Genomic DNA, 22,809 nt, shown 5'->3' with positions numbered 1-22,809 from the left:
AGTGCGATTATTTCCGTTTTGTAGATTTATTTTTATAGATGTCTAAGCACTAGCCGCTAAAAAGTCCTAAATTGCTTTGTATGCATTTTTATTGCTTCCATGTTAGGTTTAAATGTGCGCTGCCTTTTGGTTGTCCTTGTCCCACAGCAGCTTTGTTGGTGTACAACAACAGTAAAAACAAAGATTGGTATAAAAAAGAATTGCCAAGCTACATCATCATTGTTTTTTTGTTTTATTCAGTTGTTAAAATAAGTTTGTACCTGCCCTGGCCAGCAGATGGCGCCCTGTGATCTATGACTTGGATTTACGTGACAAAAGTCACATAACCCTTAAGTTCATAAGACTATTTTAGCTATATATTTTTTATTTAGATAATAATATTATAATTGTATTATCTATAATCATATTTGTCTTGGTTTTGGGCTCCTTATGTTGGACAAAAGAAATAAATGATTTAGAGAATCAAATGTGAGACCACAAAGAAAGCCCAGTTTTTCATTTCATCCTCAGGTGAATAGTTGGGGAAACTTCAGTGTGCACAAAGTGTCACTGAGTTCTGAATTGTCGAGATAGTCTGGGACAGAACTGCTGTTCAGTTTTGGTGTTATGAGATTTCTGTTGCTACAGAAAGTGAGAGTTCAACTTGAGAGTTGTGAAGTACTTTTAAGATATTACGGCCAGTGCCGTCGCTTCAAGCCGCTACATTTTGGATTAGCAGATGCCACTTTGTGTTGGAAGGAGATAGACCTGTGAGTCTTTTCAGGCAGTGCACAGGTGAATAATGTGAGCCAAAAATGATGGAAGAAAAGTGATGTTTGTGAAGAGCCATGTCCTCATTATAATTGAACAATTTATAGCCGTTGTAGGATTAGTTTTTCCTTTAACCCAACACACACACTAGTGTTTCTCGATTAAATTTTAGCTTCTTGCTCTAAGTGCACTCAGCCTGTTTATTTGTGCGTGCAATGGTTTTTCTTCGGGTGCCGAAGTGTCGTGGTAATCCCTCTTTTATTCCAAAAGGTTATTCTCCGCTTGCTCTTGCGCTGCCTGTTAAGATTAGCCATTCCTGGAGACTTCCATTTGCTTCTCATTATTTGACTTGTGTTGCTTTTAGTCGGCTGGGCGGCTTTGTGCCTCTCTCCAGCCCAGGTGTAAGAGATGTGCTCTGTGTCAATCATGTTGACACCCGCCGCAGGTTTAAGGTGGCAGTTCAGTGGCAGATAATCCCGAGAGGAAACTTTGGGCAGTGTGAAAGAGTTGAGACAGCACAGCGTGGCTCCTCCATCCACAGGTAGAGCAGCTGCTGCATGTCATCTCCACTCAATCACTGTAATCACTGACCTTTCAGTAACATGTTGTTTGCATGTGGTGTTAGGGCCAAGAGGAGAGCCAAGAGCCACGGTCAATGAACAGGAGAAAAGCTTTCACTACTTGCCTCCACATCAGTCTGAGGCTATCTTTACTTTGTATTAACACATTGTGCTCTGTTACAAATATAAAACTACTGACATTTACAACTATAATACATAAGGCTTTTTGTTCGTTTGGACCCCTAGTGTTACAAATTATCTCTTGGGCTATGTTTTTAGGCGATGTTTGTGTAGGCTCTCAGTCCATTCCTCGATGTAGAGATTTTCAAACGTCATCAACTGGACTGGGTTGGTTGAGTTGTGGACGTTTTGTTTCTGTCTTCAGAAGCTTCATCTCATGTTCATAATGTACAATTGGAAAACACACGAGCTGGTCTCTTTTAAACTCTGGCCACTCATTGGAGGAATGGTCAGGACTGCCATACCCCACCTCCTGCACCACTTAACAGTTTCACTCATTACTGTAGAATAGTCATTGTTATACAGAGTCAATTTCTCCATTCTGAGATCAATGAAGGATTATCTAGAAACCTCTGAGACAGAACAGTGTTCAGTTCAGTTCACAATATTTGAAAATCTCTGTTACCATTTTTATTCATGACTAAATTTCACTCATAAGTTCACACTAAAAATATCCATAAAAAGCAAAATTGTTGTTTTCTTGCCTATTTTTCCAATGAGTGCCACTGCAAATTACCTATGTGGATGAATCAAATGCAATCTGACTCCACAGTACAAGCATTTTATATAAATGATTAGCAATTACGTGGAAATGGGAGGCTAATACTGGCTGAGTGCTCTCTTGTATGGGAAGTCATTAGAATCTCAGAGAAGGAAATGGAATATTGACAAATGGTTTCAAGTCTTAAGATCAGCATTGTTTGTAAATTACACAGTAAATAAGATCAGTAGGTGTATTATACTTTTATTGTATAGTGCACTTTAGTCATTGTTAATTTGTAAGCATAGGTTCAAACATTAGGAGATGTGAGCAGCTTTTCCTGCCAATGCAATTATTTCCACCGATTTAAAGTTTAACCTCCACCTGAACCAAGCACATTTTCTCCAGTTTGGTAAGCAGGTTCTTTCAAAAAAGCATCACAATTGTCACGAAAACGAGGATGAAAACGTCAGAAAAATGTGACAAAAAACAACAATAACGAAAAGGCAATGAAAAAGCAAAAGAGTCACAAAACACTCTACAAAAAAAAGCGACACAGAAGCAAAAAAAAGTGCCAATAAAGCAACGTAAACATAAAAGTGACTAAAGAGTGACAAAAATCGGACAAAAACGTGGCGAAACCATCCAATCCAACTTTGTTTCCAAAGTGCTGCACAAGAAAATAAAATGCCATTAAACCAGAAACAGGAAAGTAGTTTAAAAAAAATAGACATTAAACATTAAAAGCTAATAATAAAGACATAAAAAAATCTATAAAATACTTTAATAAGAAAAATAAAAACAATAAAACATTAAAACACCACTAAAAAATAAAACAAATAAAAGACACAGAGGAACAACACAACTCACGTGGTGTTAAAAGCCAGAGAATAAAACCATGACAAAACAGCAGCAAAAAAGATGAAAAAGCGACTAAAACGTGACAAATAAAAGCAACAAAAGGCTGACAGTAAAGAAACAAAGAAGCGACAAAAACACAGCAACAAATAAGCTTTCAAATGAGGCATTACACTGTTCCTCTCCTTTCCAGAAGCTTTTAGATTTGGGTAAAGCCAAGAGAAAACGCACTCCGTAAAGGTGTGGGGTAAGAGGTTCAGTGTAGTATCGTATATTGTTATTGAATCATAAGCATAATCGTAGAGCCAAATAGAAGTCACGGCTTTCCTTGAGTGCGGCAGAAACACACATAGATCACTGACTGAGACTATTTGCATTCACTTCAAATGTATCCAGGGGCGGACTGGGACTGAAAAACCGCCCTGGACAAATTAGCGTAATTGTAACACTTCCACAAATACATATTTTAACCTCTTACCACCCGCCTAAACCAAATGCATTCTGTCCTCTTTTGGCTGTGTAACACCTCATTTGAAAGCTAAGACCCACAAAACTGACTTTTTTTTTCATTTTCATTTTCATTTTTGTGACATTTTTGTTAAATTTTAAAAAAAAAATGTGTTGAATTTTTGTCACTTTTTGGTTGAGTTTTTGTTAAATTTTTGTTGTATTTTTGTAATTTTTTTGTTGAGTTTTTGTTACTTTTTTGTTTAATTTTTGTGACATTTTTGTTGAGTTTTTGTTACATTTTTGTTGAGTTTTTGTTGAATTTTTGTTGAGTTTTTGTTACATTTTTGTTGAGTTTTTGTTGAATTTTTGTTGAATTTTTGTGACATTTTTGTTGAGTTTTTGTTACATTTTTGTTGAGTTTTTGTTGAATTTTTGTTGAATTTTTGTAATTTTTTTGTTGAGTTTTTGTTACATTTTGGTTGAGTTTTTGTCACATTTTTGTCACATCTTTGTTGAATTTTTAATTATTTTTTCCATCACTTTTTTGTTGTTTTTGTCCGTGTTTTTCCCTCATGTTTTCATCCTCTTTTTCTCGCTATTTTGATGCTTTTCTTTTCAGCTTTTAGATTTGGGTAAAGCTCGGTTGAGGCGGGACCGGGTGGCCCTCGAGCCAGTGGCCCTTCTGTGCTCTTCCAGAATGGACACATGGCCAGTCCGCCCCTGAATGTATCCACGGTGGCAAATTGTCACCTGATACCCATGTTTATAGAAGTGACTGGCCTTTAAATTTCACCACACATGGAAATAGCATTGCATGATCATCAAACGCAAAGTGTCTGTGTAAGCTCTCAGTCAAAGATAGCCGGATTTGTGTTTTAATGGAGATATAACCCTGGAGACTTGTCCCTCACAGCCTGTAGCTCTGGGGGAATGAGCAGCTGCCCTCGTGTATGAGTCCTCCAGTCCCTCTCTAAATAGCGGCCGCCAGTCAGTAGCGTAAACGCGCGCTCTAAGTTTAGTTCAAGAGGTGGAACCGCCTGTCACACTTTCCACTGACTCTTGTCCATCACAAAGACGTGGCTGCTGTTTCGTGTCTCTTTAAATGCGGCTTGCGTAGGTGCTTCATGAATGAAACCATGTGATCCAAACATCATTTGACGTCTGGCGCCTCCGACCACGGACTAAAACAAGTGAGGAAGGAGTGGATGTATGTAGAGACCTGCGAGGAGGAGGCGTGAGCGGAAAAAAAAAAAAAACATTTCTCCAAGTGTCTGTGTGCACCGGCCGAACTTCACCTCCGAGGGTCCACCGTGAGTGACTTCTGGTGAGTCAGCTGAAAAGGCATATTTACAAAAAAAATGCGCTCAAAAGTGCTGATTGTAGTGGCTGTTTTGCTGAGTGCGATTTCATAATAACACAAAGGGGGTGTACGTAGCGTAGCGCGCGGCTGTCAAGCCTCGGAGCGGAGCCATGTGTCGGAATGAGAGGAGGCGCGGAGAGTAGCTCTGCGCGGAGATCGGCTTTTTGTGCAGGTTATCCCGTTAAAACACACGAACAAACCAGGCTTTAGGTCACTCAAGAGCGCACATTGAACAGATAGAACCGCATTCTTTAAGGATATAAGCCCGACAACCTGACCGCTAGCTCCTCGACTGTCCTCATGCCGTGGTGCTGAAGCGACAAGAGGCGCACACCGAGTCGCTGTTGTCGCTTCTCAAAAATCACACGCGTTTTGTGCTTTTTGACAGGTAAGGCAATCCCCCATTCCCTTTGCTGATCAGTTTTCTTCGGTTTCTGCGCGTTTGGCTGTGGTTCACTAACTAATTGCTGGTCTTAGCGGTTATGACAAGAGTATAACAGGCTCACGGAAACAACAGGGAATACAACAATAACAACATTTATCCGTCTTTGTGGTGTGTTTGCTGGTTGTGATGGGGTTTTCGGGGCTGTACACCCCCGAGTGGCTCAATGAGCGGAGTATTTACGTTGGAGTAGCCTGTATCCTGCTGCTGAGAGGGCACGAGTCTGTCGAGCGACTGTTTTGACATTTGCTTTGTGTGAGGCGTGTGCTCTTCCGACATGGCCCTTGCTTTACGCATATCTCTGTAAACATTGCGATGGGGTGAGCGCATGAGCGGGCCGCTTGTGTTGTTGTTCTGAGGGCAGGGGAGCACGTCTGTAACCCGGCCTGGCTGCCTAAACACCGGTCGGCTCGCCGCAGAGAGATGCTGATTCATCACAGCGCGAGCGGAGGCACGAGGGAGCCATGGCAACAACATGGCACCGGCGGACAAAGGTCTGGCTCCGCCGCGGCTCGCGCTGCCACCGGGACCGTCTATAGGCTTTAAATGTTAATAAACCCCCTGGTCCTGGAGTGTTGATTCACCAGTGAGATAATGGCGCACGTGGGATGTGAAAGCACTGTGGAATCATGTTGGTATAAACTGCCTCCCTCACATTTAAGTAAAGGCGCTTTTGTTGTTGTTTACTGTCTATCATAATTAATGGAACTGATGAACAATACCAATAACAATACTACAATACTACCCAATACTACCCAAGTCACTCTTCCATAAGCTATTTTCCTTCACCTCTACAACCAGGAAGTTATTCTGTAACAGATCTCTTAACAGGAGACACACAAGCTTGGTCATTATTTAGATGACAGTCAAAGAAAAACAAAAGATAACAGAAACAAGATAATATTGAAGACTGAACACAAAACAAGCAGCGAGGCTGGCTTTCTTTAGCAATAGACTGAGAGACCTATTGAACTACAAAAACCACACGGAAATCTAAACTATGACAGTTGACGTAATGGTTCACTGTGCGACATGAACTCAGACAAAGACCTGTGATGAAAATAGAACAAGTGTAATGGGTTGCAACTAAATATCCTGCGATTGATCTTTGGTAAATGGGCCATTATCTACTGCCCGGTCCCAGCTCTGAGCATTGTACGTCTTAAACACTGAAGAGTAATAGGGAAGCTCTAAGGGCTCAAGAAAAACAGAAACTTCACCCCCTAATGACTTCATATCAGCAGCTTTAGTTGGAGTCAGCACTCTGCGGAGTGTATCAAAAGTATGTAGTAAGCAAGTTGGCAAGTACTGTAATAGAGGGTCATAATGATGAAACAGTTGTATCAGTATTGGAGATGAGCCCCTCCTTTGCCTTCTCTCCTTTATACACACATTCTCCCCATTTCCCGTTCTCTCTCTGTGTGTGTGGACACACAACCTAGGGGCTAAGCTTTTTATACTTGGTATCAGTATTTAATCAGTGCTTGAAGTGCATTTCTCTGTCAAGTACTTTCTCCATCCTTCCCTGGTGTTCACGGTAATTGAACGCTGACCAATGCTTATGTGTGCAACTTTGCTGATGGTGGCGGAGCGGCAAGGCGCACGGAGCAAGGGGGATGAAGGAAGAGGGAGGAAGAATGAGAGATGGGATTTGCGGAGAGATTGAGAACAAGGACCTTTTTGTCTTCAAGGCATTCCCCTGAAAGTGCTGAGGCAAAGCAAATGCGCTCTCGCTTGACAGATGGCGTTTTCACTTGTTACTTACCACAGCTAGTTTCTTTGCCCAGTGTGTGTGTGTGTGTGTGTGTGTGTGTGTGTGTGTGCGTGCGTGCATGTGAGAGTGCACAAAACAAGAAGCAGATATAACACACCTATGAGAACTGGAGCTGCATCTCTGTGAGCGGAGCAGCTTCACCCATGCCTCCCCCTTCACCTTCCATCACTGAAATAAGAACAAACTCATAAACGTCAAAAGCTGCAGGTGAAAATGTCTTACACACCAAACTCTTTCAAAGACAAATATTTACTCTTGTGAACCTGTTTAATGAGCATGAGTCAAGTTGATGAAACTTTATCTAACAAAGGTTCTGAGGGTGGCAGACACACTGTTGAGCTACACAAATAATTTGACCTGAATTGCTTCATAAATGATGAGTTTATGAGAGAAAAAAAGTTGGAAAAACATTGGAAAAGGCTATTTACTTTTAGTTTTTCTTTTTACTATATCAACAACTTATTTCTGCACACATGCCAGAAGATTGTATAGCGTAATGCTTTTTATTTCAAATTGTGTAAATTGTGTAAACACACGCAAAATTACAATTTGTATTTTTATGGTCAAATTTCATACATTTCGAAGACAGTCGTTATTTAGGAAAATATAATAGTATGCTTTACAAACAACAAAAATCAGTCTCCGTAAGGATGTAACATATAAAACCTGCTATAGTTTGATGTCGTAATGCTTCTAAAGTTACTTAAAACATTCACAATATTCAGATTCTTTCCGTGCCACAAGTTGAATGAATCCACACATTCAACTTGGATGAAAGGAGAAGTGAACAGTTTCTCATAAAGTGGCATCGTGTGGCAGAGTTGGCAGCCCAGTTCCTCTATCTGCCCTCTGTTGTGATGGATGAGAGGAAGCCCGACACAGGCCGCGCTCGTTGCAGGGCCGCGGTGCAGGATTGCGTTCGATTGCACAGGTGTCTGCAATTTAGTGTCCACCATCACCACCTCCTCCTCCTCTCTGACTGTTTGTTTGTTTGACGTGGAGTTTGGGGAGATGATTTTTAAGCAGTGCGTGTTTCTGATCTTGTTTACTAGTGGGAATCCGTTTGAGGGTGGAGGGGAAGAAGAAGAAGAAGAAAAAAAAAACAGTGTTGTTACGCTGGTGATTTTGTGAGAGAGAAGTTAAAGCAGAGGGGGGGAAAAAAAATAAAAAGCCAGATTCAGAGCGAGGGCGAGAGATAGGAAAGCACTGGGGCAGATCAATAGTTGAGTGTTTTTTCTCCTCAGTAATGATGAAATATGGTGTAAGCAGATCGGGTGCATAATCACTGCTCTGTGCTTCTGTTTTCTTTCTTCAAACATTCGAGCGCTTGTCCTTGTGTGATTTTAACTGCGTGTCAAATGAGCTCTATAGCCGAGACTAACGCCCCCTTTAACATAAAGTTGTAAATTAAGAAATCACATAAATAGACGCAACAAAAGAATCAGAACAATTGGGGAATTCGCATTGATCAAAACTTTAAGTACAGATAGAGCAGTGTGTCCTTTAATGGTGTAACACACTTTCCCTTATCAATAATAACTAATGAGCGCGCCTTCAAACAGCCCTGCCTCTTCTCCTTCTCCTTCTTCTCCTTCTCCTTCTTCTTCTTCTTCTTCTCCTTCTTCTTCTCCGTCTTCTTCTCCGTCTTCTTCTTCTTCTCCTTCTTCTTCTCCTTCTTCTTCTCCTTCTTCTTCTCCTTCTTCTCCTTCTCCTTCTCCTTCTTCTTCTTCTCCTTCTTCTTCTCCGTCTTCTTCTCCGTCTTCTTCTTCTTCTCCTTCTTCTTCTCCTTCTTCTTCTCCTTCTTCTTCTCCTTCTTCTTCTCCTTCTCCTTCTCCTTCTCCTTCTTCTCCTTCTTCTTCTTCTTCTTCTCCTTCTCCTCCTTCTCCTTCTTCTCCTGGGCCCGCGAGAGTTTTCAAGTTTCGAAGCTAAAATCCTTGCACGGACAAATAGTGCTGTAATTTAGTTTTTTGCGGGAAATATTGAAAGCGGCGTGTTCAGATGCAAGCCTTTGGTAACAGGCGGATCCGGACCGGCGGTTGTCTACCAGTTGCATCATCTTTATGCGCCAACTTGCCGCATTTTCCAACTGCAGTGTGTGACGATCCCACAACTGGGCTATACATTTGTGAATGTTCAGAAGAAACGAAATGAGAGCAGATAACAGACACAAAAGATCGAGTGAAACGTGTAGCTTTTTCAGAGGTGATCTAGCGATTGAGGCGCTTTAAGTTAAACTCACACCAACGCTGTCGGGCTGCACAAAGTATCGGATTGCGATTTTTTTATCAAACATAATTGTATTTTATTTGCGAGTTCAGATGTGCAACGTACAGGATAAGCAGATTTTCAACGGCTATTTTTTTTTTGCAAAGGGTTTGCTAAGTAGTTGCTCTTTACTGATAGTGACCTGTCAAATTGCGATGTTGATCTGAGTTTTTGTGCAGCCCTAAACAAAGCTATATATGACTGAAAAAAGAAAAATGGCCTTGATATTTGCTTCCTATGTTTAGTTTCATGGATTTCGTTTCTAGCTGAATAATATTTTCCCCATCCACATCCCGTTTTCATTCCTATGCTGATTTTGTTAGTTTGTTCGTCCCGCTAATAGTCTTCCTACTCACTAATGCAAAAAGTCCCCAAAAAACTGCAGGCAAAAGCTACAGATGAATGATGCTCCCAGCCAGACGCACCTCTTTGTCCGAAGTCATGTGAGTTTGCAGAAAAGTTATGGCTGATGTATTTCTCATTAAGCTTCTGTTTGTGATAAATGCGTCCCCAAAGACTTGCACCCTGTTAACTTTCCTGCTGCTCGCAAAACTTTTCTCTTTGTCCTAACTTAGTAATGCTGACCGTAGATGCGGCGTGCGTCTGGTGGGGGGAATAAAGCCAACATGTCATTTACCAAACGGCTGTCTCTCCCCTCGCAGCGCTGGCTGTTGCACACACTCCTACACACGCACATAAAGGCGAGTTAACCTACACTACATGCTTTCTCTCTTCGGGAAAAAAAAAAAAAAGCACTTATGAAAAAAAGAAGCCGGCGCTCAACTGCCTGACAGTGCAGTTTTTTTTTTGCTTGTGTTGGGAAATTTGTCATCACACTCCGACTTACTACCTGGAATGGGAAAAACGTGTCGACGCCAGGACTTTTTCTCGCCTTTAATAACACACTTGCACAAACACTCGGGCGCACAGCTAAGCAGCGCGTACGCTCACAATACCCCTTTTGAACTCGGAGAGGTGTGAAAGCGATAGCTCTTCTCTCCGCTCCACATTATCATATGCACATGAGGGGCCGACTCCCGCTCTTTTCCAAAGGGATGCCGCTTTCTCCCCGTCGCTGTCTCTCGATACGCAAACTCTGAGGTTTATAACTTGATTTCTCACTCTGCTTGAGTTCACATGCAAAACTACCATACAGCCAAACTGAAAGGATGCATTCAAGTGTACCGGTCATGCCTAAAGATACAGTGACAGTCTGCCGGGATTCGAACTGCTGACCTTTGGATCCACGGATGAACATTAAAGGGATATTTCAGGATTTTTGACATAGGGCCTCATTTCCTAATCATCCAGAGTGTTGTTGATTTCTGGAGATATATATTTTTTGTAATTCATGCAGTTCTTATATTTGAAGAGTTTCGTGGCGCTAGGCTAGTGCAAGGCTAGCGCATTTCTATGGTATCAACTAGCCTGCATTAAAAACAGTCTGACACACTCCACAGTGCACCTGAGGCAAATCACTAACCATATGAATGTCTGTGTCGATAGAATAATTTTTGGAACATAACTGACCTTGCATCACATGAATGATCGCATTTTGAGGGACTATTTTCTAGCAGATCACTCCGCCGCTGCGTAGCCACGAAGCTGTTGCTGCTCATATATAAGTTCTTTTAAAAGCAAAATGGTTCAAATTATTCTATCGACACAGACATTTATATGGTTAGTCTGGCGTTATAAGTGATGTGTCTCAGGTGCACTGTGGAGTGTGTCAGACTGTTTTTAATGCAGGCTAGCTGATACCGTAGAAATGCGCTAGCCTAGCACTAGCCTAGCGCCACCGTAATTCTTCAAATATAAGAACTGCATGGATAACAAAGAAAAATATCTCCAGAAATCAGCAACACTCTGGATAAGTAGGAAATGAGGCCCTATGTCAAAAATCCTGAAATATCCCTTTAAGCCACAGAGCCATTAAATATCTAAGACTTCAGATACAACCGCAATCATGTTTTTCCTCTTCACCGTGCATGTAAGCCGACCACCTGTTTTCACTCCTATTTTACTCTGCTGCTTCCCCAGTCAATAGCTTCCTCCTCTTCTCTGACCTGCCTCTCCCACTCTGAGCTCAGGTTGAAATTATCTCTCATCTCTTTCCTAATTCTCAGTTAGCCGCCGCACGTTGCAGCCGGTTAATTATTTACCAGCTCGCACCGCACTCTTCTGCCCACACGAGATCAATGAGCACTACCGGGCTCCGCTCTTTATCATTTAAAGCACAAACGAGGTGGAACGCGGCAGAAATCACTTTTGTTATAATCTTTTTAGTGTCTTTCCCCCAGTGTGCGTTATTGCTTAGATATTGGCCTTGGCAGTGCAGGCAGTTAAAGTCGGTGTAGTTGTTATGATCGGAATATATCACACAACTATTATACAACTAGAAAAGTTTAGATTTTTTTTTTATTGGGGGGGGGGGTCAATGCACATAATCAAACATTTATCACAACGTTACAGAATCTTCGTAATTATGTGGCTGGAGTTAGCAATGGTTACGTGTAATAAGTGAGAAATCCATGCCTAATCCATCCTATTCCAAACCTTCAGGGCTGGCAATCCGATGGAAATTACAATTTTAATTGTCATAATTAACATATCGCAACGACTGCAGTTATTTGGGCAACATGTGTTCCCTGAAAATAACAAAATAATATTCCTTCAATGGAATTTGCTATGTAAAAAAAATACTAAACCTTAGACCTCTTCAAACATTTTATGAATTCTGTATAATAATTCAGTCTGCTCATTAAAGGAACAGGCCATCGTTTTTCCATTCTGAGATATGTTCTTACCTGAGCTTAGACGAGTTGATGAGTAACTGTCTGGTCTTTACACGTGCGCTCCGTCACGCATAAAGACTGAAGATGTTGTTAGCATTTAGCCTCTCCTCCTCTCCTCTATGGGGCCAAACGGGGGTGAAGTTAGAAGCGACCAAGCTCTTCCACGTTTTCCCTATTTAAATACGGTTAAAATGAAACCTGTCAATTTTCTAAGCTGATAAAAAGGGGTACTATATTGTAAGGCGTAACACCTTAGGAGCACTTCAACGTCCGTGCAGTAAAGTCAAAGTGCTCCTAAGGTGTTATTACGCCTCACAATATAGTACCCCTTTTTTATCAGCTTAGAAAATCGAAAAATGTTTAATTTTGTGTGACTATACTTGGATCGTGTAACTACTCATGTAACCGTATTTAAAGAGGGAAAACGTGGAAGAGCTTGGTCACTTCTAACTTCACCCCATTTGGATCCATAGAGGAGGAGAGGCTAAATGCTATCAACATCTTTGGTCGTTTTGCGTGACTGAGCGCACGTGTAAAGGCCAGGCAGGTACGCATCAACTCATCTAAGCTCAGGTAAGAACATATCTCAGTATGGAAAAACGGTGGCCTGTTCCTTTAAACCCTTCAACTGTTCATGCTCCTGGATTTGTTTCGAATACGCACTCAGAACTGAATCTTGATTTTTAAAGCATTACCGTGCTTTCAAATGAATCACCAACGTAATCACAAAAACACACTTTTTTTTTTTACAGACTTTCTTTTCAAACCTCTCCCCAATCCAACCACAACTTTTTGACTTATCTCGCCTAACACCCTTTAGTTTCCTCCTAACCCGTCGTAACTCCGTTGTTGCTCAAATGGGGGCCCGGGGGGGAGCAGTCACAGTTAAGGCAGTTGTCATGGCAGGATTGTTCAATAACTGCCTTCCTTCTGCATCACAAGACGAGTGGCTCTCGCGATCTATTCTTGATGTGTCTCTATGTTCTGGCTTGTTTATGCTTGTGAACACCCCCGCACTACCAGCCCCAGGGTCACCTTTAAAGCGACTAATTTCTGGCTCTTTATCCCCCCTGTGTGTGTGTACCTCTGGAGCTATCTCCACCGGCTGGTTGTAAGGAGCCAAGTGTCTTTCCGAGAAATACCTTGCTGTGTGGCGCTAGTGACCGGAGGAATAGGTTTGGCCAAACAAGATTAATTAGAGGTCTGTCTGAAGCAGCTTCCTCCTCGTCTGCGCTACACACTATCAGAGGACGAGATTATGTTGTTGCCTACACTCTGTCTGAAGTAATTCTGCTGCTCGATGATTCCTTTAGGAGTCCTAAGATCACAGATTCAACGACCTATAGTGTGATTGGTTCAATGGGCAGCAATCCAATCAATCAAAAATAATTACAAAAGAGAGAGAGAGAGCGAGAAGTGCAGTTTACAGCCAAAGTGTCCTGGTCTAAACAGCTTTTCTTGAACTCTTTGACATCTGGTAATAACCTGCAAAACAAAGCTCCTATGGATGTACTAAAGGTTTATGTAAGACCTCAGACCTCCACCATACACCCACTTCACATGCAGCACATGATTTTTCAACTTTAAGTATTAAGGGGCAGAAGCTACACCAGGTATTGACAAACATTTTGATCAGTCATTTATTGCCTTTTTATGTCGGTGAGAACAGTGGATTTGGTCACCCTTTGAAGCCAATGTGTCAAAGTTTGGTGTTGGTTTAGTGGTGATTCTTATCAGAACTGATCGATAGGGCTGGGAACAATGACATTTTTTCAATACCTGAGCAAAACCTTTTTTTCAATACCCATCCTACAATATTTGTTCTCTAGAACTATACAACAGAACCATAATGTTAATTTGTCCCATAGACCATTTATTTAAATTTTCTATCAATTATTTTGGCTGAAACAACCAATTAACTTCCTGTAATACTGTCCCCGGACAAACAGGTAACAACACTTAGTACCTGCTTTCAATACTTTCCGATACTGGTAGTACCTAAACGTTTAACGGTACACAGCCCTAGTGTTGATGATGCTAACCTGCTGTGCGGCCCAGATTAAAATGATGAACAGGCCGCATATGGCCCGCAGGCCTCAGTTTGCCCCCTCTGAGCTCCAGGGTTCAAATGTGACAATCAGAATGTTTGCTATATTTGAAGCCTCTTTAGTGATTTTTTTGCCCTACATTTCTCTCAAGTTCCACTGGCTCAACTTTGCTCCAACTTGCATTATTCATATTCTTCAGATTAGTGGGATCTTAGAAATTTTCTTCCTGCCACACACCAAAAACTAAATAATGAATAAGTAATAGCTCACCACTCATACTTCAATGAATGCTTCCATTATGTTTGGAGTTATTTTCCCAGCTTACAAATCAAATCAACAACCAGCAGGAATGTGAGGAAAAAACGAAATATCAGATAACTGTCTTGAATTCAAAACCAATAATATTGCAAATTTTACGGAATATTTCAACACAGTATCTTAACCCTTTAACCCCCGCCTGAACAGATCGCATTTTCTCCGGTTCAGCTTTACCCAAATCTAAAATGCAGGCCAGAGTAACTCCTCATTTGAAAGCAAAGACCGACAAAACTCATCTAAACGGATTGTTTTCCTCGTATGGTTGCTGCGTTGTCGTCACTCTTTTTGGTTTTCATTGCTTTTTTATTGCGTTTTCATCATATTTTTGCCACATTATGCGTCTTTTGTTCGTTTTTTGTTGCATTTTTGTCATTTTTTTGTTGTTGCATTTTTATCCGTTTTTGTGTTGCATTTGTGTTCGTTTTTTGCTGTATTTTTGTTGCTTTTTCGTCGCTTTTTGTCACATTTCTGTCGCTCTGTTGACGCTTTTTTCAAGACGCTTTTAGATTTGGGTTAAGCCAAACTGGAGAAAACCCACTCTGTTCAGGTGGGGGTTAAGAGATTAAACAGAAATGGAAAAACACTCACCTTTGTTCATCATAGACCAAAAAAGACCTAAAAAGTGGCCGAATTTGGAACATTGTTACTAAAACTGATGGCACGTTTTAAGTTGCCATACTTCAGTGATTTTGTGATATACTTTGGTTTCTTGCGATACGGATCTTGAGCCTGCTAATATTGCGATAAGGATAATGTGGCGATATTGCACCGTCCTGAGCGCGTTTGATAATCGGTGTATGACAATGCTCGGCTGCACATTCTAATAGAGGACAGCAGCATGTATCACCTTGCTTTATTGGAGTTTGTGTGCGCTTGGAGGTGCAGTAAGACGGTCAGCAGTAGTCTCATTGCCCTGGATCAGCTTCAGAACTTTTCTAATTGGAGGTTTTAGTCCTGGTCGTTGCTGAGATCAGGGCTTTTTTTTTTTCCCCGACCCCAATCCCCCTCCATCCATTTCTCCCCCCACCCGCATCCCCCTCTGTACCCAACAGCTAAGCTCTTACAAATGTGTTGAGGATGCATTTTCACCCAAACGCTTTTACACCCCCCCCCCCTCCCTCTCCCACCTCCTCTCCGTTCCGTCCCGGTCCTCTCTTTTTCTTCTCTTCTTTCTCCCTTGTCATTTGCACCCCCCCCCCCCCCCAGTCCCCCTCCACCACCGCCACCCCCCACACACACATACCGACCCCCCCCTCCGCCCCGTCCTCCCGCCATACTCAGCATTTTTCTGGGCTGTGGGTGTGATGTCTCCGCTGTAACGCTAATCAGCTCTGGAGACGTCAGCATTCTTTCAGTCCTTCTCTACCAGCGATACCCCCCTCCACATTTAGCAGTCTGTCTTTACCTGCCTGTATCACCAGCACTTTCTCCTGCCCGTTAGCCTAGAGTCCTGTAATGTCTTGCTTCATACGCAATATATTGAGCAGTTGTTATGGGCGGCCAGATATATATCGGCTAACAGCCAGAACCTTGCCAAAATCTTCACATTTCACTGAGTCATTTTACTGACAGCATGAGCATTACTTAAGGTTGTTCCTGACCTTCCAGCAGCAATAGTTCTTCCTAATGAATCATGCACAGGAAACACAAATGGAAATGGTACGGTGTTGATTTAACATAAGCCATGTAGCCTATTTAGGACTTCAAAAGTTGATTATTGTGAGTTAAATCGCTAATCATACTGGCTGATGTATATTTATTTCTAACTCCCATTCCAGGTTGTATGTTGATACGTCAGAGAAGCAACAAAAATCCCCAAACTAGACACATAATCAGCTAAAAAACAACAACAATGCTTGTTTTGCAAGAAGGAAGAGGACAAAGTGCAAAGTTATGGGTCAAGTCTGAGGACAGGCGAGTGTGTTGACAGTATAAAAGCGCATGATATACAGGTATTTTCAACCAATAACAAAAAAAAAGAAATGCGTAAATTTATTATTAGTCATTGGGTGAAATGTTAAGCAATATGGCTTTAATAGTTATCAGCATTGGCCCCAAAGTTTCACATCAGTCTGGTCTTACGAACTACATTATACCAAGACTGTAAAGCAGGTCTAAATCCAGTCCATTATCAACTGAGCTAACAGCAAACAGATAATATATGGTCAAGCTGGGTTATATGCAGCTGTCTGTCCCATGTCCACTCTTAGTGAGTGCGTGTGTGTGCTGTAACTGTAAGCATCCTCGCTCTTGAGTTGTCAGCGTTCTTGAGCCTCTCCATAAAAATACAGCATGCAACAGCAAAAAAGCTGTCTGTTGTAGCAACAGGGGCTGTGGCATTGACCACAACCCAGCGACCACCTCGCCAGCATTATGGGAAGGACACCTCTGGCGGCCTCTGCATGCTCAAGATGAATGGTCCTGGCTTTGGTCAGCACATGAACTTTGACCTTGATTCCTTATACACCGGGCCTCATCTCTCAGGGAACACACGCAAACGGGTTTACTGCAGTTTAGCTCTGCATGCGGCTAACTTTGATAAATGGCACCCAAACTTCACAGTGTTTCTGCTGTTTCTAAACGCAAGAGGCTTCATCAGAACAAAGTCTTCCTCTGAAACATTACGACTTCCTCCGCTTCATTTTCTTCAGCCCGCACTAACAGTTACTGTCACTCTGGATGTGTACTTTTAGTGCCGGCCCCAAACAAATACAGAGGATTGAGCTCATAAAGCCTCTTAATGAGCAATGCATTACTGCAAGCTGGGAGACAACTCAAAGGGGAAAGGGAAGACAATGAACTTGACAAACAATAAGCTTGTTAACCTTTATGTGCCAGCTGCATAGAATACATTTAATGTAAAGTCACAATCAAAAGAACAACTGAGGCAAATATGAGATCATTCCATTCGTGCAAAATAATCTAGGAAAAGTGCAGCCGAGGAATAACGCAATGCATTTATTTTCCCTGAGCAGCGCATCTTCTAAAAATAAATACATTTGCACATTTGTGTGTTTTATTGAACCCCACTGGCATGGCAGCAGGGGAGTGCGTAACATGCTTTTTGTTTGCATGTAGATGATGGGTGAGGTGGGCTGTGGTTGGGGCACAGGGGAAATAAACTGATGCCTGCCAGCGATACGGCATCCTTTTTGCCCCCAGTTTTGTTCATTGTAACAACCCCCCAACCCTCCATGCTGTCACCCCCACCCCCAACAACCAACCTCAGTCTTCATGCCTTTGATCCAGCCATTGTGTGGTGATGCACCTCGAGCTGTGGGAGGGTTTGCAGCAACTGAACAAAACACAAGAGAAAATAAGACATTGGTACATGAAAAAGCAGCCATATGTGCTCACAATATTTAAACAGATCAAGGTTTTATCTATAGTTGGGTAAACACAGGCATCAACGCCCTGTGGTATTAATAACTGTACGCCATCATGTTCTTTGGTTTGTTACATCGCAGATAGTTACTTTTAGACAAGGTATTTATATGGCATATTTTCAGTCTTGATGGTTCCGGGAATTTTGACAGTGGAGAATCATAAACACTTCCCCAACCACATAATCTTCATTTAGTAGACCACTTTTAGTTATGCATTCTTAGCATTTACCGCTGGGCAACCGTGATTTGGTCTAGACTTTGTATTTGTACCATGGAAAACAATGAATGGATGAAATAGTCTAAATCTACTTTATATTTGTTTGATGAAACTTGTGAATGGCTTTAGAAAAGCACATTTGAGAGAAGGCCGTGCAGAGCAGAGTGTGCCAGTCAAACTCAAACTATAACATTGTTGACTCAGCAGATCAGTTTAACAGAAGTCCTGACTCAGCACTTCCAGGTGTGGCAGTTGGGCTAAAAGCAGGTCTGTGGCGTTGAGGACAACCACATTTCGTCAGTTAGACAGATATGTTACTCTTGTTGACACAAGTCAACACATTTGAGGCCGACCTGAAAACTTGGAGGAGTAGTTGAAGGGTGTAAAAACAAAGAGGGAGGGAGGTGAAAGTGACAGAGGAGAGCAGAAATGTGCGCAGTGGGAGGAGGAGGGAGAGTGAGGTGAAGAATCTGCTGAGTCATCATGACTGGTCTCATGATGATCGCTCAGCAGCAGCAGCAACAATAGCTGCCCTTTCCTCCGCACACACCGGACTGAGAGGTCTGACAGAGGAGAGCAGAGCGGCACAAAGCAGGGCATTGAGCAGTGAGGAGATGCTCATCACTGGAGCCGCCCGCTCTAAGGACTGACCTCATCTTTGCACTTCGCTCATGTCTTTGTCGATATCTGACTCACACTACTGTCTCTGCATCCTTTTGTCTTTTGTTTACAGTGCTCTCATCAGAACAGCCTCATGTGTGCATTTGTCTTTGTGTATTGTGACACCTGCCACTCCACAGCGTAACTCACACTCAGTTTTCTGTTTAACAGTTGAAACAGTTGAAGTAGGTTTTCTCCTGGAGTTGTTCCAACAGTCTTTACCACTTCCTTTTTATTTCATGCTCATTTCTCTACCACTGACCTGAAATCAGCCAATAAGATTTGAACAGAGCAAGGTAGTGGGCACTGTAAGTGAAAGCACCAGGAAACAGGAAGCCAGGGAAATTCTTTGAAAAGTTTGCTTGTCACTTTCACCTCAGCACTCACAAGACAGTGCCTTAAGCAAAGAATTGGTTCATGTTCGTTTATTGGTTAGTTGGTTAATGCCCAGTTTGAGTTTACAATACAAATGCAGCTTTTTTCACTACATAACATACTGTTGCCCCGTTACTTCAGATTAACTAGTAAGTACTGTTTTTCACAGGTCAGTTCAGAAGGGGAAGGCTCTTAGGGCATGACGACGGAGAACAAAGGAAACAAAGCCTTAAAGGTAAGTTCCACAAAATGTTTTTGTAAAGTCATATGTAATGTCTCATTCCTTAATGTGTTTTCTTTGCAGGTGAAGCGAGAGCCGGGTGAGAATGGCACCAGTCTCACGGACGAGGAGCTGGTGACCATGTCGGTACGAGAGCTGAACCAGCACCTCCGAGGGCTCTCCAAAGAAGAAATCCTCCAACTGAAGCAGCGACGACGGACCCTGAAGAACCGGGGCTACGCTGCGAGCTGCCGAGTGAAGCGGGTGACGCAGAAAGAGGAGCTGGAGAAGCAGAAGACCCAACTGCAGCAGGAAGTGGACAAACTGGCCAATGAGAACGCGTCCATGCGCGTTGAGCTTGATGCTCTGAGGTCTAAGTATGAAGCCTTACAGACCTTCGCCCGGACTGTGGCCCGGAGTCCTTCGGTGGGAGTTGGGGTCCGAGCAGGAGGGGGAGGCGGAGGTGTGGCCTCTTCTGTCATCGGTCCACTCATTCCAGGGAAGGTGGCTACAGCGACCAGTGTGATCACAATAGTGAAGTCAAAAACAGATGCGCGGTCTTGAGAGAAGAGCTGGAAGAGGGTGTCAAGATGGAGTTCAGCTACGTCCAGTCGTCTCTGTGTCCCGCCTCTGACCTGCACTGAGGGTTGATGTACTATAGAACAGGATACTGCAGTAATACTAAAGTTGGAAGGGCTCACTTCTGCAGGATGTGGCCCGTGAGATGTATCTATCTCAGTTGTGACAAATGTTCACAAAGAGAATATTGCACTGAAGTCGTAACAATCAAAATGTGTGACACAGTAATAATGGCAGCAATAAAGAATCTGTGATTTTAACGCTTTGAGGGATTTTAGATTACAAGATTTTACATTCACTGTCAGATTTTCTACTGAGGGGTTTGTCTGCTCTATAATACATCCATGGCCCTGGTGCAGGTGAGAAACAACTGAAGCAGCAGAAGGGTTTGAGACTGTGACTCCTTAATTATTTAGCACAGGGATGACACAGGGTCTACACGGTCACTCTAATTTTGCAGTTGAGCTATTAATTTATTTTCTTTTAATAAACATAAAAACATACAGGACGACAATTGACATTAATAATTCAGTTTAAACCTTGATTAGCAATATAATACAAGACTTATTTAATTCGGGGGGAAACTCTGTGACTGTGCAGCTGATTAGGGTTAAGGCGGTGAATTCTCATCTTGCTCTCACAAGAACATTTTTTTAGAAAAGAACTAGATGAAATATATAGTATATAACACAATGGTGGTAAGTGTATTTCTACTGTTTTGTACTGTGTTGTCATTCACATGAGGTCCAAAGTGTATTCTCTGTATGTGAATTGATATTTATCAGGAATTCTGTGAAATTCTGTGGTGCGTATTTGTTCTGGTATTGCTATATTTATTTAGCCGTATTTTTTTACCGTCTCTTCACGTTCTACTTTCCTTCTATTTTTAGGTCCAATTGGCTTCCATTGTGCTCTACAGATTTGAACTGTTTCGCAATTACGAAAATTCCAATCACTGATTCCTTTACACAGCGTTTCATTAAAAAAAAATTAATAATCATTTTAGTTTTTAAGTCTGAATCAAACTGAAGACAAAGAAGGGCAAGTGCCTTGATTGCAACAATATGCATAACAACAAAGTCGAAAGAGGAAAAGCGAACTGCAAAAAGGAAGAGACATGTTGATGACGTGTTGTACCTGTGCTTTATAGGATACACAGGCTAATCAGAAAGTAGCTAGTGACACAATATACAAGTTGTTTTATACAGTCGCGCGGTCAGTTGGCACATGTTTTTGATAATGGGATTCAGACATACTGGACTTGCATTGTTTTTTGACGCTTTTTGTCACAGAGAAAGTGACGTTTTTAAGTTCACATCACACAAGCTTTATCATAGGTGGTCTTCTATGGTGTTATATATACTCGGAGAATCTTCGTCTGTGTACGGTTGAGTCTGGAGTTTTATAAAGACTATTATCTTTACATCATTTGTAATGAACTGTAAAAAGTGGTATAACAGAATCTGTTTGATATACAGTCTCTCTCTATTTTGCAACTGTACCAAAAGTGGCTTAACTACTGAATAGCTTTGTTTGTCTGTAGTGATAGGAACGTATGTGTACCGTGAACTAGTGTGTGGTGTGCTGTGTTGGTTAAGTGACAAGGTAATGTTGACTTCTTCATGGCTATATGGCTTTGATTTCAGTTTTAAGAGTTTAAAATACCTAAAGAGGGCAACAACACCTACTGTAGCTTGGGTCGCCAATACAACTTTCTGGTGTTTGTTTGAATTGTATGGCATGTCGAATGGACGCAGAGTGAGACAATCAGAAAAAAGGACAAAAGTGACCAGTTTTCTTCTCTCTCTGCGTAGACTACAATGGGAATGCTGCTCCAGACAAGCTACACAAAACAACAATGACTTCCATAACTACAGTCTTCTCAATATCGTGCACAGTTACACATTTTGTATATTCAATTTGGCTCTACACATTTGGCTGTGGGATTAATACATTTATGCAGAAAAATTATTACGATTTTTTACATTTAAATAGGACATACAATTGAATGTTTCCAGCGTTATCCACAACCTTTGTTTTTGTAGGTTGTTACAAGGCAGGTACTTTGTTTGATGAGTACATTTTCTATATTGTACGTTTAATGTTAGCATTAGTTCATAGCCGTTTTGTATATTTGTCAGGGAAGTGATTACGTTTTATGTATTCTGTGTTTTATGCTAAATTGTATTAAGGTAGTTAAATGCGTTGTCTGTCAAAGAGGGTTACTTAAAATTAAATTCTAATTTTTATTTTTTTTGTGAACTCAATTTCGTGCAGCAGTTCAAACACTGTTCATCATTGACAAAGCGGTTGAACAATGGACGAACCTACACTTTTCATTGTGAGGAGGGCTTAAGGAGACAGCTGCGTGCTTATTAAGATTAGTGTAGACTTCTTTATTAATGCAAATTAACTGAAATAGGAATAACAAAAGAAAGAAAATGGTCTTAAATTTATAATATTCCCATAATCTTTTAAACAATAAGTATTTGCATATCCAGTCAACCATAAAACCAGAGCTATAAGTCGTGTCAAGTGAAAATGTCCAACGGGAGAGCTCATTGTTATATTAAACTTCAAGATATTCGGTAGCCTATTCTTGTAAAGCTCAGTCTGTAACGTCTGTCCTGTGAAACAAGGACCGTAAAACAGTTATTTGGGGGAAAAAAGGCTCATGAAGTGTGAGAGGTGTTAAATAGATTTACTTTATATATGTAGATCTTGTGGCTCACAGAAGCTTTTATGATATTGTTAAACATTCAATCAATGCAAATGTGCAGAGTGAAAAAAACTGTTCAAATGTGGTGTGGCTTTTCCTTGTGTGAGTTCATAGTAGAGTTAATTGACTTTCACGTAATGTCCAGTGGAATACGAGACACAAAAGTGTAGCGCTGGTGTAAGCTTCTGGTCAAACTTGAACTCTGATTTTCGTCTTCCATGTTGGGTTTCCGATCGCTGTATTTTCATTAAAAACGTGATGGGTCAAAGGATCAGCATCCAGCCACTGTGATTATCAACTGTGTTTATGAGC

General features: G+C 41.6%; 1 protein-coding gene across 2 annotated transcripts; it reads left to right on the top strand.

Annotated features, from left to right (window-relative positions):
- Positions 1-4,352: 4,352 nt before the first annotated feature.
- On the top strand, positions 4,353-21,614 carry mafgb (v-maf avian musculoaponeurotic fibrosarcoma oncogene homolog Gb). Of its 2 annotated transcripts, none has more exons than XM_079553183.1 (3): positions 4,353-4,663; positions 19,149-19,214; positions 19,284-21,614. In XM_079553183.1, exons 2-3 carry the CDS (start codon positions 19,179-19,181, stop codon positions 19,761-19,763), a joined length of 516 nt encoding a protein of 171 aa, XP_079409309.1. In that variant the 5' UTR covers positions 4,353-4,663; positions 19,149-19,178; the 3' UTR covers positions 19,764-21,614. The 2 variants fall into 2 exon arrangements, with proteins under 2 accessions (XP_079409309.1, XP_079409310.1); XM_079553184.1 differs by lacking the exon at positions 4,353-4,663 and adding an exon at positions 4,727-5,087.
- Positions 21,615-22,809: the final 1,195 nt, after the last annotated feature.

The sequence above is a fragment of the Gobius niger genome (assembly GCF_951799975.1).
Source record: "Gobius niger genome assembly, chromosome: 3".
In the NCBI taxonomy this organism is placed as follows: domain Eukaryota; kingdom Metazoa; phylum Chordata; class Actinopteri; order Gobiiformes; family Gobiidae; genus Gobius; species Gobius niger.
The sequence above is the reverse complement of the archived record's forward strand: the minus strand, read 5'-3'. Positions and strand labels throughout refer to the sequence as shown.